The sequence below is a fragment of the Aethalodelphis obliquidens genome, unplaced genomic scaffold, assembly GCF_003676395.1.
Source record: "Aethalodelphis obliquidens isolate GAN/ISIS:26980383/991018 unplaced genomic scaffold, ASM367639v1 scaffold38, whole genome shotgun sequence".
NCBI lineage: Eukaryota > Metazoa > Chordata > Mammalia > Artiodactyla > Delphinidae > Aethalodelphis > Aethalodelphis obliquidens.
In genome coordinates, this window is record NW_020837982.1 from 13409526 (window position 1) to 13430445 (window position 20920).

Genomic DNA, 20920 nt, shown 5'->3' on the forward strand with positions numbered 1-20920 from the left:
CGGCGCCGCGGCCGTCGGGGGCCGGCGGCCCGGGGGCGCCCTGGCCCGGGGCGGCCGCGAGCTGAACGGCACCGTCCGGGCGCCCGGTGGCCCGGAGGCGGGGAGCCGGCGGGGGCAGCCCGCGGCGGCGGTGGCGGCGGCGGCCAGCGCGCCCGTCACCTACGAGACGTGCTGGGGCTACTACGACGTGAGCGGCCAGTACGATAAGGAGTTCGAGTGCAACAACAGCGAGAGCGGCTACCTGTACTGCTGCGGCACCTGCTACTACCGCTTCTGCTGCAAGAAGCGCCACGAGAAGCTGGACCAGCGCCAGTGCACCAACTACCAGAGTCCGGTGTGGGTGCAGACGCCCAGCACCAAGGTGGTGTCGCCGGGTCCCGAGAACAAGTACGACCCGGAGAAGGACAAGACCAACTTCACCGTCTACATCACCTGCGGGGTGATCGCCTTCGTCATCGTGGCCGGCGTCTTCGCCAAGGTCTCGTACGACAAGGCCCACCGCCCTCCTCGGGAGATGAACATCCACAGGTGAGCGCGGCCGCCCGGGGCCTGGCCCCAGACTCCCGGCGGCCTCACCCCTCTTTCCAGGCTTCCTTGTCCTCTTGCCATCCCCCGCTCCCCGAGTCTCTGTGTCTCTGTCTCTCTCTCGACTCTTTTAAGTCAACTGAGCACCCCTTGCCTCTTTGACAAGCAATGAATCGGAGCCTCTGTTCCCTCTTCTCCATTTCCTCAGAACCGGGAACGCATGCTTTGGTTGGTAGGGGGATTTGCAGGGCAGAGTAGGGAGTGGTGGAGTCCGTGAGTCTGAGTCTAAGAATTGTACACATTCCGTAAGCCTGGGTAGGGGTCCAGGGTGTAGTTTTCAAGGCAGGTGGGCGCCTCGGTGCAGGCTTTTACTGCATTCGGTTTCTTGAGTCAAACCAGAGCATCATCTTGGATGTAGGAGATTGAACGCTGTTGGAACCTTACTGAAAAGAGTGTGAACTGGGTGTTCCCGTGTGTTGGAGATGCGGGTGATATGGAAAAGAAGCCTCCTGGGGTGACAAGGAATGCAGATCTAACCATTCCATCTTGACCAAGGGCATATGGTGTCTATTCATTGCATCCTGCTGAGTGGGATGCTTCGCTTTCCCGCTGAGACTGGAGGACTTGTTCTTTTAAACCCTGTGGGCAGAACTCTCTGAGTTAACACTTCTTGCTGTGTTCAACCCGGTGGGCATCTTTCACTGTTTCCATAGGGAGGCAGCGGGAGCTGCCTCCCACCGAAACTTATGCCAAGAGCTTGAAATATGGTTGTGCAGGGTTCCACCCTGACTGCCTCCCTCCCACCCCGCCCTCCAGCTCCCTGAGCGCCCCTTGGGAACGGGAAACCGGCTTCTCTTTACAACTCTGTTAATGATGTGCCCAGTGGGTGCAAACTCAGCTCTGCTTCCAGTCCCCTCGTGCTGATGAATGGCTGGACGTGGTTCAACAGTCTTTCAAGAAACAAACCCTGCCCCGGGACATGCCTCCATCCCTGGCACATGGTGTGGGCACTGCCCTAGTAATCGGGACCACCCCACACCGCCCAGACCAGTTTCTCTGAGTTTGCCTGGCAGGCCCGCACCCAAGCCCTACAGCTGTAGCTCATCTCCGCACTCTGCCTGTTATCCTTTCGACCTGAAAACCTTCCCCCGCTGCTGCGGACATTAGTCACCTGTACCTTGTTGAAGAGAGAGAAAGGCAGATAGAAATTTCTGGGCGTGATTTCTTTCCCCCCTGGTTACTGTGGGTGTTGAGAAAAGATGATACTCTCTGGCGGATTTTGAGTCAAATCCACAAAGTGTGGGTACTTTTCATGTTGACAGACTCAGGTGTTGGGATCGGGTGCTTCTGAGAGGAGATGGGTTTCTCAGCCTCTCTCGTTAACCCTGAAGTAAGTCAGTCTGTGGCTGGTTGGTCCTGGAAAATGATGGAAGAATCGTGGCACATGGTCTGTGGTCAGTGCTGGCTCTTAAAAGCAGAGGGTCGGTGGGATGGAGACAGCAAAATCAGGACAAGACGCTCCCTCCTTTGGGTTTTGTCTGGCAAAGAATTCCCTCTCTTGGCTCCCCTTCCTGAAGCAGATGTGCCTGGTTCTTCTGCCTCTGCCTCTGCCTCTGGTCCCCTTGTTTGTTCACCTTCCCCTTCTTCTATGCTTCTGGCCTCTCATCACACCTCCTGCCAGTGGATTCCCACGAAGCTTTCTTTGGGTTTCTCTCTTCCCCGAGCCGTTCTCCTCTGCACCCTTGGGGAGACCTGCCCCCTGCCCTGCCCTCCACCTCCTACTGAATTTATTCATCATCACCTGGGAGGATGCTTGATGGCCTTTCAATGCTGGTGTTGGCCTGCGTTCTATGGGCTTTGACCTTGGAGATGTCACTGTCCCCCCACCATGCTGACTCCCCAACCCACTCCAAACTAGGGTGACTAGTGTGTGTTCAGGTGTGCGCCTCAGTGGTGATGCCGTGGGGGCAGTTTCTCGCCGAGGTTGGGAAAGAGAGGCAGCTGAGGGAAGGGCGATGCATCTCAGCCCTCAGACCATTATGTAAATGTGGGCTGCTTCTCCCGCAAATTCACCTCCTGATTTTATTCAGTTCACAGCACCTCTTCCAGCAGCTGCAGTCTCGCCTGTTCAGTGCTTGGGAAGCCATCATGTTGATGCTTGTTAGGTAGGGGACGGAGCCTGTCTTTGTGTTTGGGAGTGGCGTGGGAGAGAGGGCAGAGCACGAGCTATCCATCCGGGACACTCCCTGAATGACCTTGGGCAGGTCGGGGAAACATCTTTCCATCCTGGATAACTCAGGCACAGCGGCATCCCACCCCAACCTCTCCCTTCCCGGGCGTGTCGGGGTGCGTGTGCACATTTGCAGGTGCAGCCCCCCGACTCCCAGGCGTGCATGAGTGGTATCACCACGCTCCCACTTTGCTCACGCCTCAGAGGTCGTTGCTTGCTGTTTCAGGGAGTTTGGGGTCCAGGTTGCCTTGTTGGGGACCTGGGGTCGGGAAAAGGAGAGAACGATGGAGAAGGAGACAGATATTCACACCATAATGGGTCCTCCCTGGGGAAAGTGAAGGAGAAGGAATGTGTACTCTTCAGAGGTCCACAGAAGAGGTGGGTCGTGTGCTCGGTTCCGTACTCCTTGAAATAGTTCAGCAAAGGCATTTCCTTTCTGGAAAGGCAAAGATCATTTTACTGATTGCAGCATGTGAGCCTCTGCGAAGATGGTGGTTGGGCAAAGGGGCTGAGCGGGAGGGATGTTTGTGGGAGTGTTAGAAGGGTGAAAAGGAAGATGCTGCCTTAGGACGAGCCATCTGCCTCCTCTGTCCCCCTTAGGGCGGGCTTTCTTCTTCCCGCTCCAGCCCCCACAGGGAGGAAGATTTAGTCTTTTCCAGAAGTGATTAGACCTTGCCATCTGTGTGAGAAGTCCCACCCCACGCCCCCCCCCCCCCCGCCGTGTCTGTGGGGCAATCATCGCCTCTCACGCCAGAGCACGTGAGCACAGACTCTCAGCTGGACTTCAGGGAGGGGAAAGAGGTGGAGCCGAGTTCTGGATCTGGAGAGCCCTGGACGTCGGGTGCCCACCTTTCCCACCCAGAACCCCATTTCCCACCAGGATCTTGGCCTCACCTAGCCCTTCTTCCCACCTGCCCGGGCTGAGGCTCATGCTGCCGGCCCGCAGGCGTCCGCCCGTCTCAGTGTTTCCCGAGTGGCTTCTGCGGTGCTTCCCTGGGGCTGCCTCTTCAGTGAGGGGCTGCCATGGCCTGCAAGGACAGGGGCCTGCCCAGGACACGGCCTCAGAGGCGGGCTCCCTGTTGACATTGGGCTCCAAACCAGCCGTCCCACATTCCCACCCGTTCCTTCCTCCTCGCCCTGTGTTCATTGGTCAGAGTCTTGGAGATGAGAATCATTCTGAGCGAGGAACTGTGTGGCCTTTTAAAAAGATGGCTAATCAACAGATAAGTCAGGAAGCTACTAGGATGCCGTAGGTGCAGTTGGTGGGGCCAGAGGTGCCCGGGGTCCTCCCACTGCCTCCATCCATGAAGGATGGAGGAATTTAAGGTGGGGATTGGTGTGGAGAAGTACTCAGGGCTGAGGAATGAAAAACCTGGATGACCGATGTTGTAAGGGAAAAGGAAGCATATTAGGAGGCGACCCTGGTAGCCATCAAAAGGGACCTTCATCTTTGGGTTCCTCTGCTTGTTTCTAGAAGCATCAAGGGAACACTGTGTCCTACCTTCTCTTCTTCCAGAAATTAATTACAAAGCCCAAGAGCTCTGTTTTGTCCTCACGGACCACGTAATTGCAGTAGCGGGACCCCTCTGCCGGCTGATTTAGTGAGCTCTCTTCCTAGCTTCCCGGGCAATGAATTGTCAAATCACGCCAAACACTCCATTTTTTGAAGCACGTTGGGCTCACTGTAATGAATTGATCCAAACTGAGAGTCAACTTGTTTTTTTTTTTTTTTTTTTTAACTTCAAAGATAGCAGTTGTTGGGAAAGAAAAAGAAAGCGTCTTGCCTTGGACTGAAGGTCTTAGCCTTGCATGTTTTCCATTTTCTTTGAGTAAGAAAAAAAAATGCACAAAGGGAACGCAGTGAAATTGTGGAAGAATTTAAGAAGGCTTATGGAGGAAGGGGTTCGGGGAAGGATACCAGGAAGACAGAAAGAAACAAAAATAGTAAAGGGAGGAAGGTAATCAGGTGAGAGAGGTGGGTGGCATTGCTCAGATCTGTGCTTGGCTTCCTCCTGACCCCTGCAGCTACGTGCATATGTATTCATTCAACAGATGAGCCCTGCCCACCCGCTGTGGGCAAGGAACAGTTCAGATTATAAAACGTAAGCCTGTCGAGTGTATGTTACCTTTGACCCGCGAGGCAAAGCAGAGTTCATTCTCCATGGAGCAGGTCAGCCATGCAAAAAGCCCTGCCCTTGGACAGCCCTCCCTGGAACATTGCTTGCTGTCTTCCTGGCCTCTCCCACCTCACCCCAGCCCCAGAAGGCATGCACGTCGGTCCCTTTTCCCTGCCCACAACCCTGTCCCACGGCCAGAGCACATTCGTTCGGAGGAATCTGCTGCTGAGTTACTAAGACTTGACCCACAGTTCTCTCGGCTGCCACAACACAGGAGGAGAAAAAGTCCAGCGCGCTGTTTCCAACCTGTTTTAGTGAGAGATCAAGTGAGCGTGCAGTCGATTTCAGATCAGTTGTGCAGGAAGTCGTGATGAGGAGCTGAAAAAGTGAACTGACCGAAAGAGGTGATCCCAGACAGACGTACCCTGGGATCCAGAAGAGAAGGGAGCTACGCAGAAAGAAGCTTCATCCTCCCAGTGCCCCTGCCGGCTTTTCCGGGGCCTGCCAGGATGGCCCTGAGATCTTCACTCTCCGGCTTGCCACCGTCATCAGCCAGAGTCCCCACTGCGTGTTAGAAGTTACACCCAATCCCTGGCTGCTGGGTGTCACCACTGGCCTTCTCTGCCACCCCCCCCCCCCAACCACCACCAAAGTCCTGCACAGTCTTTTTGACATTAGGGTGAATTCAAGTGCATTTTGTCTGACAATTCTCGGTACATCCCTTGACAGTATATATCCCGTGGAGCCACAGTACTGTGGTTTGAACTCCCTTGCGTATAGACCATCTCAGATGGGTGGCAGGGGAGGGAGCTCTGACGGACTGTATGAGGGCCTAGGTGAAGTTCATTTTAAAAATACTGTCTGCTGTGATTTTTTTCGCCTCTTTTCTCTACCTTAGGAAACCCCTACCTGTTATTTTTCCCCGAGTCACATTGTTGACCCCCCACTTCCAGCATCTTCGTTCCTGAATGTTGCAGACGGGGAAGAGGGGTTGGCCGGGGGGTTTACCAGCAACCCTTCCGAGGGTCTCAGACCCTTGGCCTTGAGCAGGCTTATTTTACACCCATTCAGGACAGATTGCTAACCTCGTCTTCTTTTTTTTTTTTTATCTCTAGAAGTAAAACCAGAATGTTCTGAAAAGGCAGAGTAGTGCTTTCTATTATTTAGTCATGCATTACAGAACCATAGAATTTTTATTGTGGGCAGGTCGTTGAACTGAACTCTCTGATTTTATAAGCCAAGCAGCTGAAGCCGGGGGAGGCCAGGTGACGATGCCAAGGGTCCTCAGGGATCTTGAACTATAGAAGCCGGTGTGCGGGTATCCTGGGCCACAGCCTCGTCTTCTTGCCCAGTGGAAATCTATTCTGTTTTACTTTATGTCCAAATAACTTTCAGATATTTAGAGATGTGAGTGCCAGCCTTCTGCCTTCTCTTGCTTCCCTACATTTTTTCTCATTCAATTTTTCCATCCACTAGAATGATCTCCGTTCATCTTCCCTGGTCCTTGACAGTTTCTCCGAATTCCTTTGTAAAGGGCAATACCCTGATCTAAGTTTATTATTATTATCCTTTCATAAGATTTGAGTAATGCAGCCCATCTGAAGAAGGAAAATATAGCACAAGCCAAAGAGTTGTGAACCAGAGCAATGGGTCACTGGATAAAACCATGGGCAGAAACCTGTAATGAAAAAGACGGGCTGTGAATGCTTTCTCTCTGTCCCAGAGATGGGCGGGGATGCTGAAACCGACCAGGTGCGACCTGGTCCGACCGACCAGAGACCAGAGCTCCCCCCAGGCATCCCGTGGTCCTGAGAGGGAGTGATTTCAGTTTTGTCCTCCAGGATGGCTCCCTACATATAAGACAGCTCAGTGACCCACAGACGTACGTTAACTGGTGCCTTGTCCTGCCCTTTCTCAGCTCTGGGCTGAGAGACTGCAGGGCCAGGGTGAATGCAAGGTGAGGGCTTCAGAGAAGCTTTGGGGAGGATGGCTAATGAAGCTGGACATTTGGGTCCCATCATTATGAGAAATTAACGTCTGTGGCATGCAGTTCGGGGCTTTTGCCTGCATTGCGCCCAAGTCCTCCTTGGAAAGAACCTATCCTAATGTGTCACCCTTCTGAGCAGTCACTTTGGGAGGCCACACGCTGATTCTTCTCGGGGAAATATTGCCACGGTTCATCTCTCGCAAGTGCTCTCAGAGCCCATGCATGCTATTTTGACTTTTCATGACGGTAGCGTATTTTTATCCTCCTAGGGTAGATGTGATTCTTGTAAGCAGCGATGTCATGGGGCGGAGGCCGATGGATGAAATAGGTGTTTGGCTGGTTATTGATCAGAAATGAAGGGTGCCTCCGGTAAGGAGACCTGCTGGCCCAGGGGCCGTGTCAGCTGCCTCCAAAGGCAGGTGCCCGGAGGAGGCGTCCCGGTATTGAACGGCAGCCCAGCATCAGAGCCCCGTGCGCGTGAGGACCACTAGGAAGGAGCCCCTCCCCTCACTGAAGGATAATTACCGACCTTAAGAAAATCAGCTTCATGCTCTCTCCATGTGTCTGGGCAGACAGCGGAGGAGCTGGGAGAGAGGGGGAGAGAAGGGGGTTCAATATGCAGAAAATGGCTCAAATTACTGTCCAGAAAGGGTTAAAAAATGGTCCCACATTTCTGCATGAGAAATGCAACTTGGATTCTTAACTTGATTCTGAGAGTAAAGGGACCCGATTTCTTTGGGATGCGTGCAGCCAGGCTTGGGGTCAGAGCCAGGTGCCGGCTGTGCCCTGCCCTCCCTCCTCTCCACCCGAATGCCAGCCCCTCTGCAGTTTGGCATCCAGACGAGGTCACCACTCGGGCCAGAGAGCCATCGACGAGGCAGAAGCGTTTACAAGCACAGGAAGATGGGGTTTCCAGTGAGCGTTGCCACTAGAGTCCTAATGTGCATTTCCTGCGCCTCCCCAGACCCCCCAGAAGTGTGTTCATTCCACGAGGTTGATCACAGAAATGGAGTGAGGGTGGGGCAGGCTGAGTTTAAGGGCTGGTGACGAGGGGCCACCAGGTGCAGCAGTTGTGGCCAATTGTTATTCCACGTTGGTGCTGGGGAAGCAGCGGCTGCGCTGCTGTAGCTGGGGCGGGATTCCTTCTTCCCAGTAAGAGTTAGTGGGTGGCGAGGGGCTGTGGCAGAGCCTGTGACCCTGCCCGCCCCCTAAGAGTCACTCTCGAGCACTCTGGGAGGAGTCCTGCTCTGCGGCTGGGCACCCGCCTCCTCTGCTCAGGCGTCAGGAAGGGGGAAACTCTGTCTCCCAGGAGCTTACAGGGCGCCGTCACCCATCACTCCAGGAAGCTGGTGTTGAGGACCTGAGATCTCAGTCAGATGAGGACTCAAGGTCACATAGGTGAAGCAGGGCGGGGAACAGGAAACACTCCGAAGAGCCCCCCTTCTCCGGGGCTCCCTCTGTACCCGGCATCCTGCGTTATCCCACTGCATCCTTCCACCACCCTGGGTCTGGTGGCCATTTAACAGATGACAAAATCAACTCAAAGAGGCTTAGTAACTTGCCCAGGGTCACACAGCTAGTCCGTGGTTGGTCTCTATCTTCTTTGGGGGCCGACAAGGCAGTTGGCTCTCCCCTTCCTGAATGTAAACGGGTCAGTGATACTCAGACTACTTGAGAAAGCAGAGACCCACACGCTTGTGCCCTGGGACGCGTTATCGCTGTAAGGGACTGGAGGGTGAGTGACCTACAGGCCAGGGTGCCTCAGTGCCGGGCTGGTGGCCTCACCTGCATTGCACGCAGGGCACGGAGGCGCCCAGGGCAGTGAAAGGGCTCCTCTTCAAGAACGGATGATGTTGGTGGAGGGCTGTGAAGACAATACAGAGAAGGCGTAAAGAATAAAAACAAACGAACCAAACCGCCTGGGTTTTAATTGAAAAAAACCCTTAAAACAACTCCCCGCCCCCCGGGCAAACCTTTACAGTATTGCAGGGACCCCAGGGCAATTCTGCGGGAGTCCTGGCTCCTGAGAGTAACGGGGCACTAGAGAAAAGAAGTGATTTGGGGGCGAGGAGATGGACCTCGGGCCATTCCCAGTTTTAATTATGGAGAGATGGATGGCTTACAACAGCCCCGTTTATCACAGCTCCCCTCCCTGCCCCATTTATAACCTCAAGCACAGGGCGCGCAAGACCCAGGATTCCGGCCAGCTCACTCCTGCTTCTCTGCCCCACTTCTGCTCTTTGCCGTCTGGTCTTAATTCTCCGCGCCCTGCCTCCTCATTCCTCAATCTTTCCCCGCGTTTCTCTGCTTCTCGGGCCCTGAAGCCCGCTGTCTTGAAAAGCCTGTGAAAGGGAAGGAGCCCTGGGTTTTGCTCTCCAGCTCCAGCTGTTGCGGCTGGTGGCGGTGGTCACGTGTGGTCACGGCCACGGTGGTGGTCCCTGGCGGGGCTCACACCCTGGGGTCTGCAGCTCCAGTGCAGGGGTCCCTGACCATCGGATCGAGGTGGGTGTGGGAGTGTGGAGGTCCTGAGCATTGTTTTCAGCCCCACCCTGGTCGGAGGGGCAGGAGAACCCTTGGTCCTACTTGTCCAGAGCCGCTGCCCCCATCTCGGGACCTGTGGAGCCTGGGTTCCAGCCGGGCGCTGGGTGGCTACGAGCTTGGCCCTGTTCCCTAGTGTTTGGGAGAGGAGTCGCTGCTTTCTGCAGGCTTCACGAACACTCCCGTTCTTCCTCGCTTTTTTGGCCTGTGGTCTCGTGTACTGTTCCCATTAGCTCCGGCATTAAAGTCTCATTACTTAGGACATCTGTCCTCTGGACAGAGTCTCAGTTCCCTTAGCCAAATGTCCTCTTCTGGGAAGGATGCTTCACACCCAGACAGGCAACTCTTCCCTCTTCCTTCCATCCTTCTGCTCCAGCGAGGAGGGATTTGAACCCTGAGAACGTGTGCCGGAGCAAGGAGGCGCAGAAGTGTGTCCAGGATCCATCCATCCCCCCGCTTCTGAGGTCCTGGGATACAGACGCCTGCCGTCATCCAGGGGCGTGGAGGGGGCTGACCCCCTAATAAGCAAAGAAATTGTTGCCAGGAGAGCTTTTCTCCTCCAGCCGTCGGATCGGCCTCGGATCCTATTAGTAGGGACTCTGGCCTCAGTCACCCCGATGTCTGGGCAGCTGAGGGCGGGCTTGTGTTAACCCACCTCCTGAAATGACCAGGCAGGAGGCCCAGCCCAAGTGCTGAGACTGCTCCAGACCTTTCGGAAGAATCTGGTTTCCAGCCTCCCTCTTGGACACCCTCTGACTTTTTACTGCATCCTGAGAAATTTGCCTGAGCTTTGCCAGGAATGCTATCCCGGTGGCTGCGAAGGCTCTTCGTGCTATGAGAAATCACGCAGCTTTTCTGTTCTCAGGTCCCCAGCTGCCAGCTTCTTACCCTCTCTGAGCATTTGCGAAGAGAACCTGGCTTTTAGCGGAGGATCTGTGGCTTCTCTGTCTCTCTCTTCAGTCACATCATTAAAATGTTTCTTTTTGTTCCTTTCGGTGTATTTGTCCACCGCTGCTGCTTTCTCCATCTGTCCTTCTTGTGATTCCTCTTCTGTTGACTTTTTTCCTTTCCCGGCTCCCTCCCTTTCTCCTTCTTGAACTTGTCCTGCTGTAACTTCATTAAGCTGCATCAGTTCAGACTCTGCTAATTCAAAATTTATCCAAATTGGACCTCGGCAAAGTTGCTTTTCTTTTCTCTCTCTGATAAAAAGCTGTGATGAACAGATTAATAGCTCAGACAAGACTGCAGAGATTGTGCAGGGTGCATCCGCCAGGCAGAAAGACGGACTGTTTTCAAGCAGGCTCTTCTGCAGACAATTGGCATGCTAATTACAAATCATTCTTATCTGTTCAATAAAGTAGCTCTCCAAAGATCAATGTTTTTTTTTTAGCCTAGTTTGTAATCCTGCGGTGGCCCAGGAAGCAGTAAAAATGCATTTCCTTTAAAGCATTTTATAATTTCCTTGTCTGTTTTATTGACTGGGATTAGCCTGCCCCCGTTTCTGCTGAATTGGTGATACTTGCCTGTAAGGCTGCTTCGAATTCCCTCTGGGGGCCCCCGCTTATTTCCCCTCTTCTTGTTTCTTGTTTCTTTTTTTGTTTCCCCGAATTTCTAGAATCCAGAAACTCTCTCGCGTTTGGCTTTGAGAATTCTGTGACGGATGATGCCACCGCCCAGGGCGCCCCTCATTCCATCTTGCCACAGGGTGAGCAGATGGGCACAAGAGGTTAGGGTCCCGAAAGCAGACCTAGCACAGTCGGCCCTGTCTCTGGGGGATAAGAGGACAGAGATCTCTGTCTTTCCTCCCTCCATTCTTTCCCTATGGCCTGTTCCTGCATCGCTGTCCCAACACCACGGTAGGACAAGGTAGGATGTGCCTAGATGCACCCTTATGGAAGAGGACACGGACCTCCCTTGCTTTGCCTGCTTTTGAGGCTCTTGAGGGACCCCTAGCAAAGCCCCCTTTCCCTCACTCTTGGAGGTCGTCATCCATCTTTCCCTGCCTTAGAGCACTTCCTGAGATAGGCAGGCTAACGGCAACTTCTGTCACTTCCTGTGCCCATGACCTTGGGTGAGCCCCTCGGCCCCCTCTGGCCTGTTGGCCCTTCTGTGGGTTGAGGGCTATCGAGTTGTGGAGGTGTGTTCATCTCCGGCCCATTCTGATCTCCCGCACACCTGGGAAATTCAGGAACGCAGTCTGTCCTTTCAGACGCAACAGCCCTGTGGTGTAGAAGAAAATGCATTTTCCTCCAACATTCCGTTCACATAAGAAAGCTATCTTCACGTGGCCTCATGGGAATGCTTGTCTCTAGCATCTTAAACTCATAGACTCTCTTGGGTGAAAGGGGCTGATGAGGTGCTTTCATGCCTCTTCCGCTGGGCGCGCCAGCTGCATCTAGAGCTGGGGCTCCCCCTCCCCCTGGAGGTGGTCCATTCTATTGTTAGGACGCAATTCCAGTTAATTCTCATGGGAAGCCAATAGTGACTTCCCTGGCATGAGGTCTGCCCACCTGGGCAACCCCACCCTTGTGTACCCCACCCTTTCAATAGTGGCATTGATGGTAAGGTACTTGAACTTGGAAATGACAATGATGTTTATAATTTTTTTTATAGAAGGAAGAAAAAAAATTGAAGAAAGAAAAGAAGGAAAAAGGGAGGTAGGGAGAAGGAAGAAAAAAAAATAACTGAGTCTTTTGCAGAAAATGCTGCCCCGGCCCATTTGACCCATTTGCCCTTTTAATACCCCAACAGGATCCTGATTCGTTTTGCCCATGATGTGAATCCCTTTGGGTTTTATCTCGAAGTTTCCTTGCCTGGTCGCGGAAGCACGATTTGTGATGGCCTCACAGGAAAAAAACAAATAGACACTCTCTTTGCACTTGGCTTGCAGAGTCCAGGTTCAGGGTTTAGCAAAAGCTGGTGTGTGACCAGATGCATTTCTGACCTTAGGCCTGAGTGGCAAGTATGGGATGTAGGTGGTCCCTTCCAGGATGACCCGTAGCCACAGCCGTGCCATGTGGCTCCCCCGCCACACCAGGAGTTTTGCCATCTGGCATTGCTGAGTCAGCCCGCGAAGACGCCCATCTTGCACCTGTACGCATGGACTTCCATTGTGGTTCTGTTGGCTGAGCCCCTAGACACGGGGAGGCTGTATTTGGATTGATGTATTAATCGAATGTTTAGTGCTTACGAGGTGCCAGGCTCTGTTCTAAGTGCTCTACAAATATGAACTCATTTAGTCCTCATAATAACCCTAAGAGGTAGACGTTATTTTTGGCCCTATTATTTTGGCCTTATTTTTTTCAACAAGGTCACAGAACCACAGGGCACTTAAGGAGCTGCCTAAAGATCACCAGTATCCTGAGTGGCCGGAATTCTGACTCAGGTACTCCGGCTCCAGAATCCCTGTGTTTAGCCAGTGGGCAATACCGCCTTCATTCTGCGTCTCCTGTAGATTCATGTCTGTGTTTATAGCAAGTCAGGAAAATGACACCAAGGGTAGCAACAGTAAGAGCAGCCGTAGGTGCATGTATTAACTCATCTATCACCTGGCTGACCAAGCGACCCTGCTAACAAGTCTTGGTAGCAGTTTTGTTCTCCCAGGTCCAAACGGTAGCTGACCTTGACACGTCCAGATCTTTGATTCAGGCTCCAACAGTCCACATCTCTCTGAAGAAGTCTAGGCTTGGTGTAGATGGTACCGAATTTCCCAGGCCCGGGTAAATTTTCACATGATTCATGAGGCAAGGGATGGCGTGTGTGGAGGAGATGCCGTTAGGGATGCATTGGGGTCCCGGGGGAGGCACGTCGACCCTGTACCTAGCTGCGGCTCGTCATCGAGGGACAGCTCCAGGTCAGGCGCTCATTGGGATGCAGTGACTTGTCTTGCTGGCCTGGAAAACAAAGCAGGCAGGCCGAGCTTTCCCTTGCTAAGTTCGGCTGTGTTTATTGGCCATGATGAATTCCGATTGTGCCGGGGACAACTCAGACCTGCACAACGGCTGGGTGCAGATGCACAAACATTGTTATCACAACAAAGGAGATTCTCCCCATCCATTCGGAGCCTCTGTGTGTGCGGAGAGCGGTCTTGTGCACACACAAAGCCGGCAGCTGTGTTTTTCAAGTGGACTTTGAGAGAACCAGAAAAAAGGAGAACTAAATTAAGCCATTCTCCTCGGTCCGTGTTTATTAAAAATATATTCACTTCAATTGTCCGGAGTGCGTGTTTCAGAGAAGAAAAGCACCCCGACTGCCCAGTAGATGAGGATGAGGCAGAGGGTAGAGGGCTCTAGCTGTTCCCGGAGTGGCAGAGTCGAGGAAAAGCTCAGTCATCCGGGACTCACATAACCAGAATATTTTATTTAACCGGAGGAGAATGTCTACACTCTAGTTCTGGGAGAAGTACCACAGAAGTAGCTATCAGAATCTTCCGTGGTTCATTCTCCAGTTTTTATAGGATTCCATTTCCTAGATTGTCTATATTTTATTGAGTTTTCTCTGTGAAGAGAACTAAAGATTAGATTGGTGGCCCTCTCATGGAAGAACTTTGCTTTTTTTTTTTTTTAAAGTAATTATATTCAGTATATGCTACTTAATTAGGCAGGAATGCTATTAGAAAATTCTTCAAAAACAAGAGTGTTCTCATTAGTCCTTAGGAACAAAAACATTAAGCAGAATAGTTTATTCGTGGAATAGTTCATCTGTTCGGCCTTCTCTCATACCCATCCAACAGCATAAATTTGTTCCTACTGCTCCCGAAAAGAGAAAGGTCCTGACTAGGGGGTCTTAACTCTGCAGGTTGCCTTGCTCTTGGCACGGAAAAACTTACCGAACACCAGCTGAACTGATTTCCTCCCTTCCGTGGCTCTCAGATCCAGAGACACGGCAGAGGCAGAAGGCTGGTTTCCATTTGTTCCACTTCAGTGAGCAGAGATATTCATGGTGTCTTCATGGACAGCATGTTAATTGAGCTCAAAAAGACTTATCAATAAACTAGGGTTCCTAGCTTCCCCACTTCATTTGGGGGGAACTGAAGTTTTACCCCCTGCTCCACGAGTGAAGATCGGGAAAAAACAATTCCAAGTTTTTATCTGGCACTCTTTGGCCACGTTTGTTTTCAAACTTGGAAGCTCCGTGAAGTCCAGGGACTGCTGAATGGAGGGTAAGAACTTGGTAGGGTAGGGCTCTGGCTCTTATTCTGGCCTCATGCAGAGCAGGAATCTAAAGAACTATATTGGCGTTCTACTCAGAATTTCATTTGATAGAAGGTTGCCCGCTAAGACAATGTAAAAACTTTCATAGCTGTTGATGGTCATGACTCACTAAGGTGAATAGAAATGGGCAGTTGGGTAACCACTGAGTTCTGTCTGGGTAGATTTTTCTACTAAAGATTGAACGCGCTCTATATCTCCTGTTCAGAGACCACTGCGGGAACACAGTCGGTGAAAAAATAAATGTGATTAAGTGGATGGAGGATTGGAAGGAAAGATGGATGGATGGATGGACGGATGGATAGATGGATGGATGGATGGGGTGTTGGATAGATGGATGGATGGATGGGGTGTTGGATAGATGGATGGATTAATGGATGGATGGATGGATGGATGGATGGGTGGACAAATGGGTGAACGGAAAATTCAGTGGTATAAAGTCAGCCTCTGTAGTGTAACAGAGGCTACTTATGTTTGAAATCTGGATTTACCGCTTACCAGCTCTGTGACCTCAGACAAGATATCTGACCTCTCAAAGTCTTAGTTTTCTCATCAGCAAAATATGGCTACTGATAGCACCTACTGTATAGGATCATTTTGAGGATTATATAAGATAATGCATAAAAGAGTTGAGCACTCTGTCTGGCACATAGTAATGGCTCAATAAATTATAGCCCTTAATTTCCCAAGCTGGCAAGACTATGAAGCAAAGTTATAACCAAGGTTCTGTTTATTTTTCTCATGTTAAGGGAATCATTTGCCATTTTAAGAAAGATTTCGTGTCTTGAATACAGTGGGCAACACATCGAAATGTTGACCAGGCTTGGTCCCTACAGGAATTGCAATAACTTAACACTTGGGGAAATTCAAACACACTTTCATTCCTTGGGACCACTGACAACATTAACCAAGGTGTTAAGTGAATAAGTAATTGGTCTTGACCTGAACCACTCATTGACTAATTGTTTCTCCATGCCCTAATATTAACTGGCATTTGCTAAATTAGCAGACCCAGCTGGAGAGACTGGGAGGACTCATTCAAGCTGACAGTACCTAGGAAAGTGAGATGTATATAAAAGGCAGTCCCACTGAGCAGAGGGACATCACGGCTCCAGCCAGAAGCCCTGGGTTGAAATTTCGGTTCCATCACGTTCTCATCCTAGAATTAGTCTGAGCCTCAGTTTCGTGTTTAAAATTGGGGTAACCGTAGCTGCAAAGGTCCCAGGTTTAGCATGGCCGCCACGCCGGACAAGGCAGGTAAAGCCCTTAGAACGTGTTCAGTGCTATCCATATGTAAGATGGGATCTCAGTTTTGCAGATGGTTAATATACAAGCAACGAGTCCTGAAGAACGCAGAAATTTCCTGGCTTGAGTGATCAGAATGACTGTTTCCCCTGTTCAGATTTGCTGCCCAATTAATTAACTCTCCCCTGCTCGCCACACACCCACGAAAGCCAAGGAGTCCATGTGCAGCGAACCAAGGCAATTAGGTAGATAATTCAGGCAAAAAGCATTCCTTTGTTTCCTATATCCAGATATTGCAGCAAAGTGGCTCTGGGGGAGGGGGAGATTGGGGGATTGGGATGAGCAGGACAAAGAACCAGATTCTTCAGGGTCTTAAATTAGACCTCTGTAGTGGGCACGGGGCGCGGGGCTGCCCTTGGCTGGGAACCAGCCTCACTCCTCACTGGCCCATCTCTGTCTCTCACCCCCAGATGCTCTTTGCCTGGGAAGGTCTCTCTCTGATCCCATCTCCCTATCTCTCACCTTCTGAATCTCATTCTTTCTCTGAGTTTCTCTGTGTCCCATTTTCTCTCTGGCTCTGTCTGCCTGTCTATCTGTGACCCTCTGTCTCCCCGGCCCCCGACTCTTTCTCTGTTATCTTTCTCTACTCTGTCGTCTCTGCACCTCTCCCTCGGCCTCTCTCTGGCTCTGAGTCTCTGACACCCTTCCCATCTGTTTGGCTCCCTTTCTGTCCATCTCTTCCCTCCCTTTGTTTCCCTTCCCTCTCCTTCTGTCTCCACCTCTGTCCCTCTGTCGCTCCCTTTCTCTCGGTTTGTCACTGTCTGTCCCTCTCTCTCCCCCCACTTCCGACCCCAAAGGGGTCTCTGTCCCTTTCTTTGACCCTGAGAGCTGCAGCCGCTCTCTCACAAAATCTGCTTCCCATTTCCTCAATGACCAATTTTCTTTCCTACGGTGAGAAAGTAGCTCAGGCCTTAACCCATTTCCTCCGGCGTCTCCAAATTAATTAGGTGAGGTTGGGATCGCACATTTCAGAATTAGAATAATACCTATCCAGCACCCTGGAGAGAAGGGGATGGAAGGTGGAGAGGAATGGGGGTGAGAAGGGGAGGTCACGGAGCTGAAGAGCTGAGGGAAGGGTGTGTGAGCTGAAAGAGGGGGACCCAGCACCATCTGGGAACGAGGCCCACCTTTCTGGCTGCCGGAGGGCACTGGGAAAAGGGGGCTCTCGGAGGATGGTGCTCAGGCGGTCAGGATCACATCCCTGGCTACTGTCCTCCTCGTTGGGACCACACAGGGCAGGGCCCCTGCCCCCAGCTAGCCTGACTCTTCAGCACATCCATCAGCTCAGCCCTGCCAACAGGGCACTTGGAGAGGGTACCACGCAAGTTATTACCTTTAGGAGGAGACAGCTTGGCTGTAACCCAGTTAAAACTCATTCACCAGCAGCAAGCCAGAGGCAAGCAGAGATGCTCTGGGGAGCCTGATGGTCTCCAAAGAGGTGTCTTCCCCCTTACATCTCATCTCTCAGGGCCTGCGGCCTGCAGGGCTTCTCAGGAGATGGGCCCTGAGAGTCCCCTTCTCCCAGCCCCGCCCCCCGCCCCCGGGAGTGCTGATCTCAGTTTGAAAATCTCTTTTCTGCTGGGTCGTCCTTGGCCAATAAGCCTGGAGCAAATCTGCTGTGAGTTTGCCATTTACACTGTCCATATGGACAAAAGGGACGAAAGCCCTGCAAGGATGGAAATCTTCACTCCTTTCTCTCTTTGTTTTTTTCTTTCTTTTAAATTAATTTTTATTGAAGTATAGTTGATTTACAATGTTGTGTTAGTTTCTTCTGTACGGCAAAGTGAATCAGCTATACGTATACATATATCCCCTCTTCTCCTTCCCATTTAGGTCACCACAGAGCATAAGAGTTCCCTGTGCTATACAGAGGTTCTCATTAGTTATCTCATTTTACTCATAGCATCAGTAGTGTATATGTGTCAATCCCGGTCTCCCAATTCCTCCCACCACCACTTCCCCCTTGGTATCCATACGTTTGATCTCCACGTCTGTGTCTCTATTTCTGCTCTGCAGATAAGATCATCTATACCATTTTTCTAGATTCCACATATATGTGTTAATATATGATATTTGCTTTTCTCTTTCTGACTTACTTCACTGTGTATGGCAGTCTCTAGGTCCATCTGCATCCCTACAAATGATCCAATTTCATTCCTTTCTATGGCTGAGTAATATTCCATTGTATATATGTACCACATCTTCTTTATCCATTCCTCTGTTGATGGACATTTAGGTTGCTTCCATGTCCTGGCTATTGGAAATAGTCTTGCAGTGAACATTGGGGTGCATGTGTCTTTCTGAATTATATTTTTCTCAGGGTATATGCTCAGGAGTGGGATTGCTGGATCATATGGTAGTTCTATTTTTAGTTTTTTAAGGAACCTCCATACTGTTCTCCATAGTGGCTGCACCAATTTACATTCCCACCAACAGTGCAAGAGGGTTCCCTTTTCTCCACACCCTCTCCAGCATTTATCGTTTGTGGATTTTTTGATCCTGGCCATTCTGACCAGTGTGAGGTCATACCTCATTGTAGTTTTGAATTGCATTTCTCTAATAATTAGTGACATTGAGCATCTTTTCACGTGTTTGTTGGCCATCCTTTCTCTCTTTGAATAATGGCTGAGCAATGTGCCAAGACCCGGGGATACACTGATGGCCCAGACACCCAAGATCCCCTGACTTCAAATGTTCATCTCAGGGTCTCCAGCCCTAGTTGTGCCAGAGCCCAGCCTAGTGTCCGACCTTGGTACACATCTCTGGAACTAGGTTGCACTGAGCATTAATCAAAGACCCCCTTCACGTAGTGCTGTGTAGACGCAGATCTGAGTTTCTCAGCCTCGCCGCTGTCGGCGTTTTGGGTGGGATAATTCTTTGCTGTAGGGGGCTGTCCTGTGCATTGTAGGATGTCTAGCAGCACTCCTGGCCTCTACCCACCAGTTTGCCAATAGCACTTCCCTCCCCAGTTGTGTGACAACCAAAAATGTCTCCAGCCATTGCCAACTGTCCCCTGAGGGGCAAAATCACTGTCGTTGATGTAGATTTAGTACTGACCTTCCAAAAGTGTGGTCTTAACCACAGGACTCCGTTTTCTTTCGTAGATACCTGAGAGGTCTTTGTAAGAACGTGAGAGGCAAGAAAAAGAATATAAGCTTTCTTTGTGTAATAGCAGCTTTATCGGGCTGTGATTCACCTCCCATAAAATTCATCCTTACATTTTCAATCGTCCAATTCAGTGATTTTTATACATTCACAGAGTTGTCCAACTATCACCGCTAGCTGGTTTTAGAACATTTTCATCATCCCCAAGAGAAAACCTGTACCTATTAGCAATCCTTCTTCTTTTGCCCCTTCCCCAGCCCCTGGTAACCACCAGTCTACTTTCTGTTGCTGTGGATCTGCCTAATCTGCATATTTTATATACACAGAATCATAACATGTGGTCTTTCATGACTGGATTCTTTCACTTAGCATGTTTTCAAGGTCCGTTCATGTTGTAGCACATATCAGAACATCATTGCTCTTTTAAGGCTAAATAATAATACATTGTGTGAATACGCTACATTTTGTTGATCCATTCTTCAGTTGATGGACATTTGGGTTACTTCCATGGAGAATTCCCTGGCAGTCCAGTGGTTAGGACTCAGCACTTTCACTGCTCGGGCTCCGGGTTTGACCCGTGGTCGGCGACCTAGGATCCTGCAAGCCATGCAGTGTGCGCAAAAAATAAAATAAAAAATAGAAATAAAATATTTCATTGATGTATTATAATAAGTAAAATAAAATATGCACAAACCAACTTGAATGGGCCTCTGTAAAAAAGAGATACTGCTGCTATGAACTTTCATATACAAGTTTTGTGTAGGCATATGTTTTCATTTCTGTTGGGCATGTACCTAGGAGTATTTTAATTGCTAGGCCATATAGTAACTCTGTTTAGTATTTTGAGGAACTGCCAGACTGTTTACCAAAGGGTCTGCACCGTTTCACATTCCCACCAGTAGTTTATAAAGGCTCCAATTTCTCCACGTCCTTGCCAACATTTGGTATTTTCTTTTTGGTTATAGCTATCCTGGTGGGTGTAAAGGGTTATCTCATTGTGTTTTCGTTTTGTATTTTCCTGATGACTAATGATGTTAAGCTACTTTTCATGTGTACCTTTTCTGGAGAAATGTCTGATTATATCTTGTCCGTTTTAAAATTGGGTTGTTTGGTTTTTATTGTTGAATTTTAAGAGTTCTTTATATATTCTGGATGCAAATCTCTTAGCAGAAATATGATTTGCAAATATTTTCTCCCATTCTGTGGGTGTCTTTCATTTTCTTCAAGCTGCTCTGATGCAGAAACGTTTTTAGTTTTGATGAAGCCTAGTTTACCTGTTTTTTTCTTTCTTTCCTTGTGCTTTTGGCATCATATCTAAGAAACCATTGCCAAATCTGAGGTCACAAAGATTTACTTCTCAATTTTTTTCTAAGAGTTTATAGTTTTAGCTCTAAATATTTAGGTCTGTGATCCATTTTGAGAATCCAACTTATTCTTTTGCACGTGGATATCCATTTGTTGAAGGAACTTCTTTCCCCATGATCACGACACCCTTGTTAAAAATCAGTTGAACGTAGACGTATGGGTTTACTTTTGGACTCTTCAATTTGATTCCATTGGTCTGTATTTCTGTTATAACTTTTTTTTTTAATTTTTATTTATTTTTATTTTTGGCTGCATTGGGTCTTTGTTGTGGTGCACGGGCTTCTCACTGCGGTGGATTCTCTTGTTGCGGAGCATGGGCTCTAGGCGCGTGGGCTTCAGTAGTTGTGGCTTGCGTGCTCTAGAGCGCAGGCTCAGTAGTTGTGGCGCATGGGCTTCATTTTTCTGCAGCATGTGGGATCTTCCCGAACCAGGGCTCGAACCCGTGTACCCTGCGTCAGCAGGCGGATTCTTACCCACTGTGCCACCAGGGAAGCCCTCTGTTATAACTTTTAAGTCACTGTTTCCTTACCATAGAAAG

General features: G+C 50.3%; 1 protein-coding gene across 1 annotated transcript in view; it reads left to right on the plus strand.

Annotated features, from left to right (window-relative positions):
- Position 1: 1 nt before the first annotated feature.
- The window catches only part of SHISA6 (shisa family member 6), a gene marked incomplete at its 5' end in the record, with an annotated part of 242040 nt that continues 221121 nt past the window's right edge, over positions 2 to 20920 (plus strand). The window contains one exon of the mRNA XM_027130791.1: positions 2 to 528. Within this exon, the coding sequence (XP_026986592.1) occupies positions 2 to 528 (527 nt within the window). The remainder of the gene's footprint in view (positions 529 to 20920) is intronic.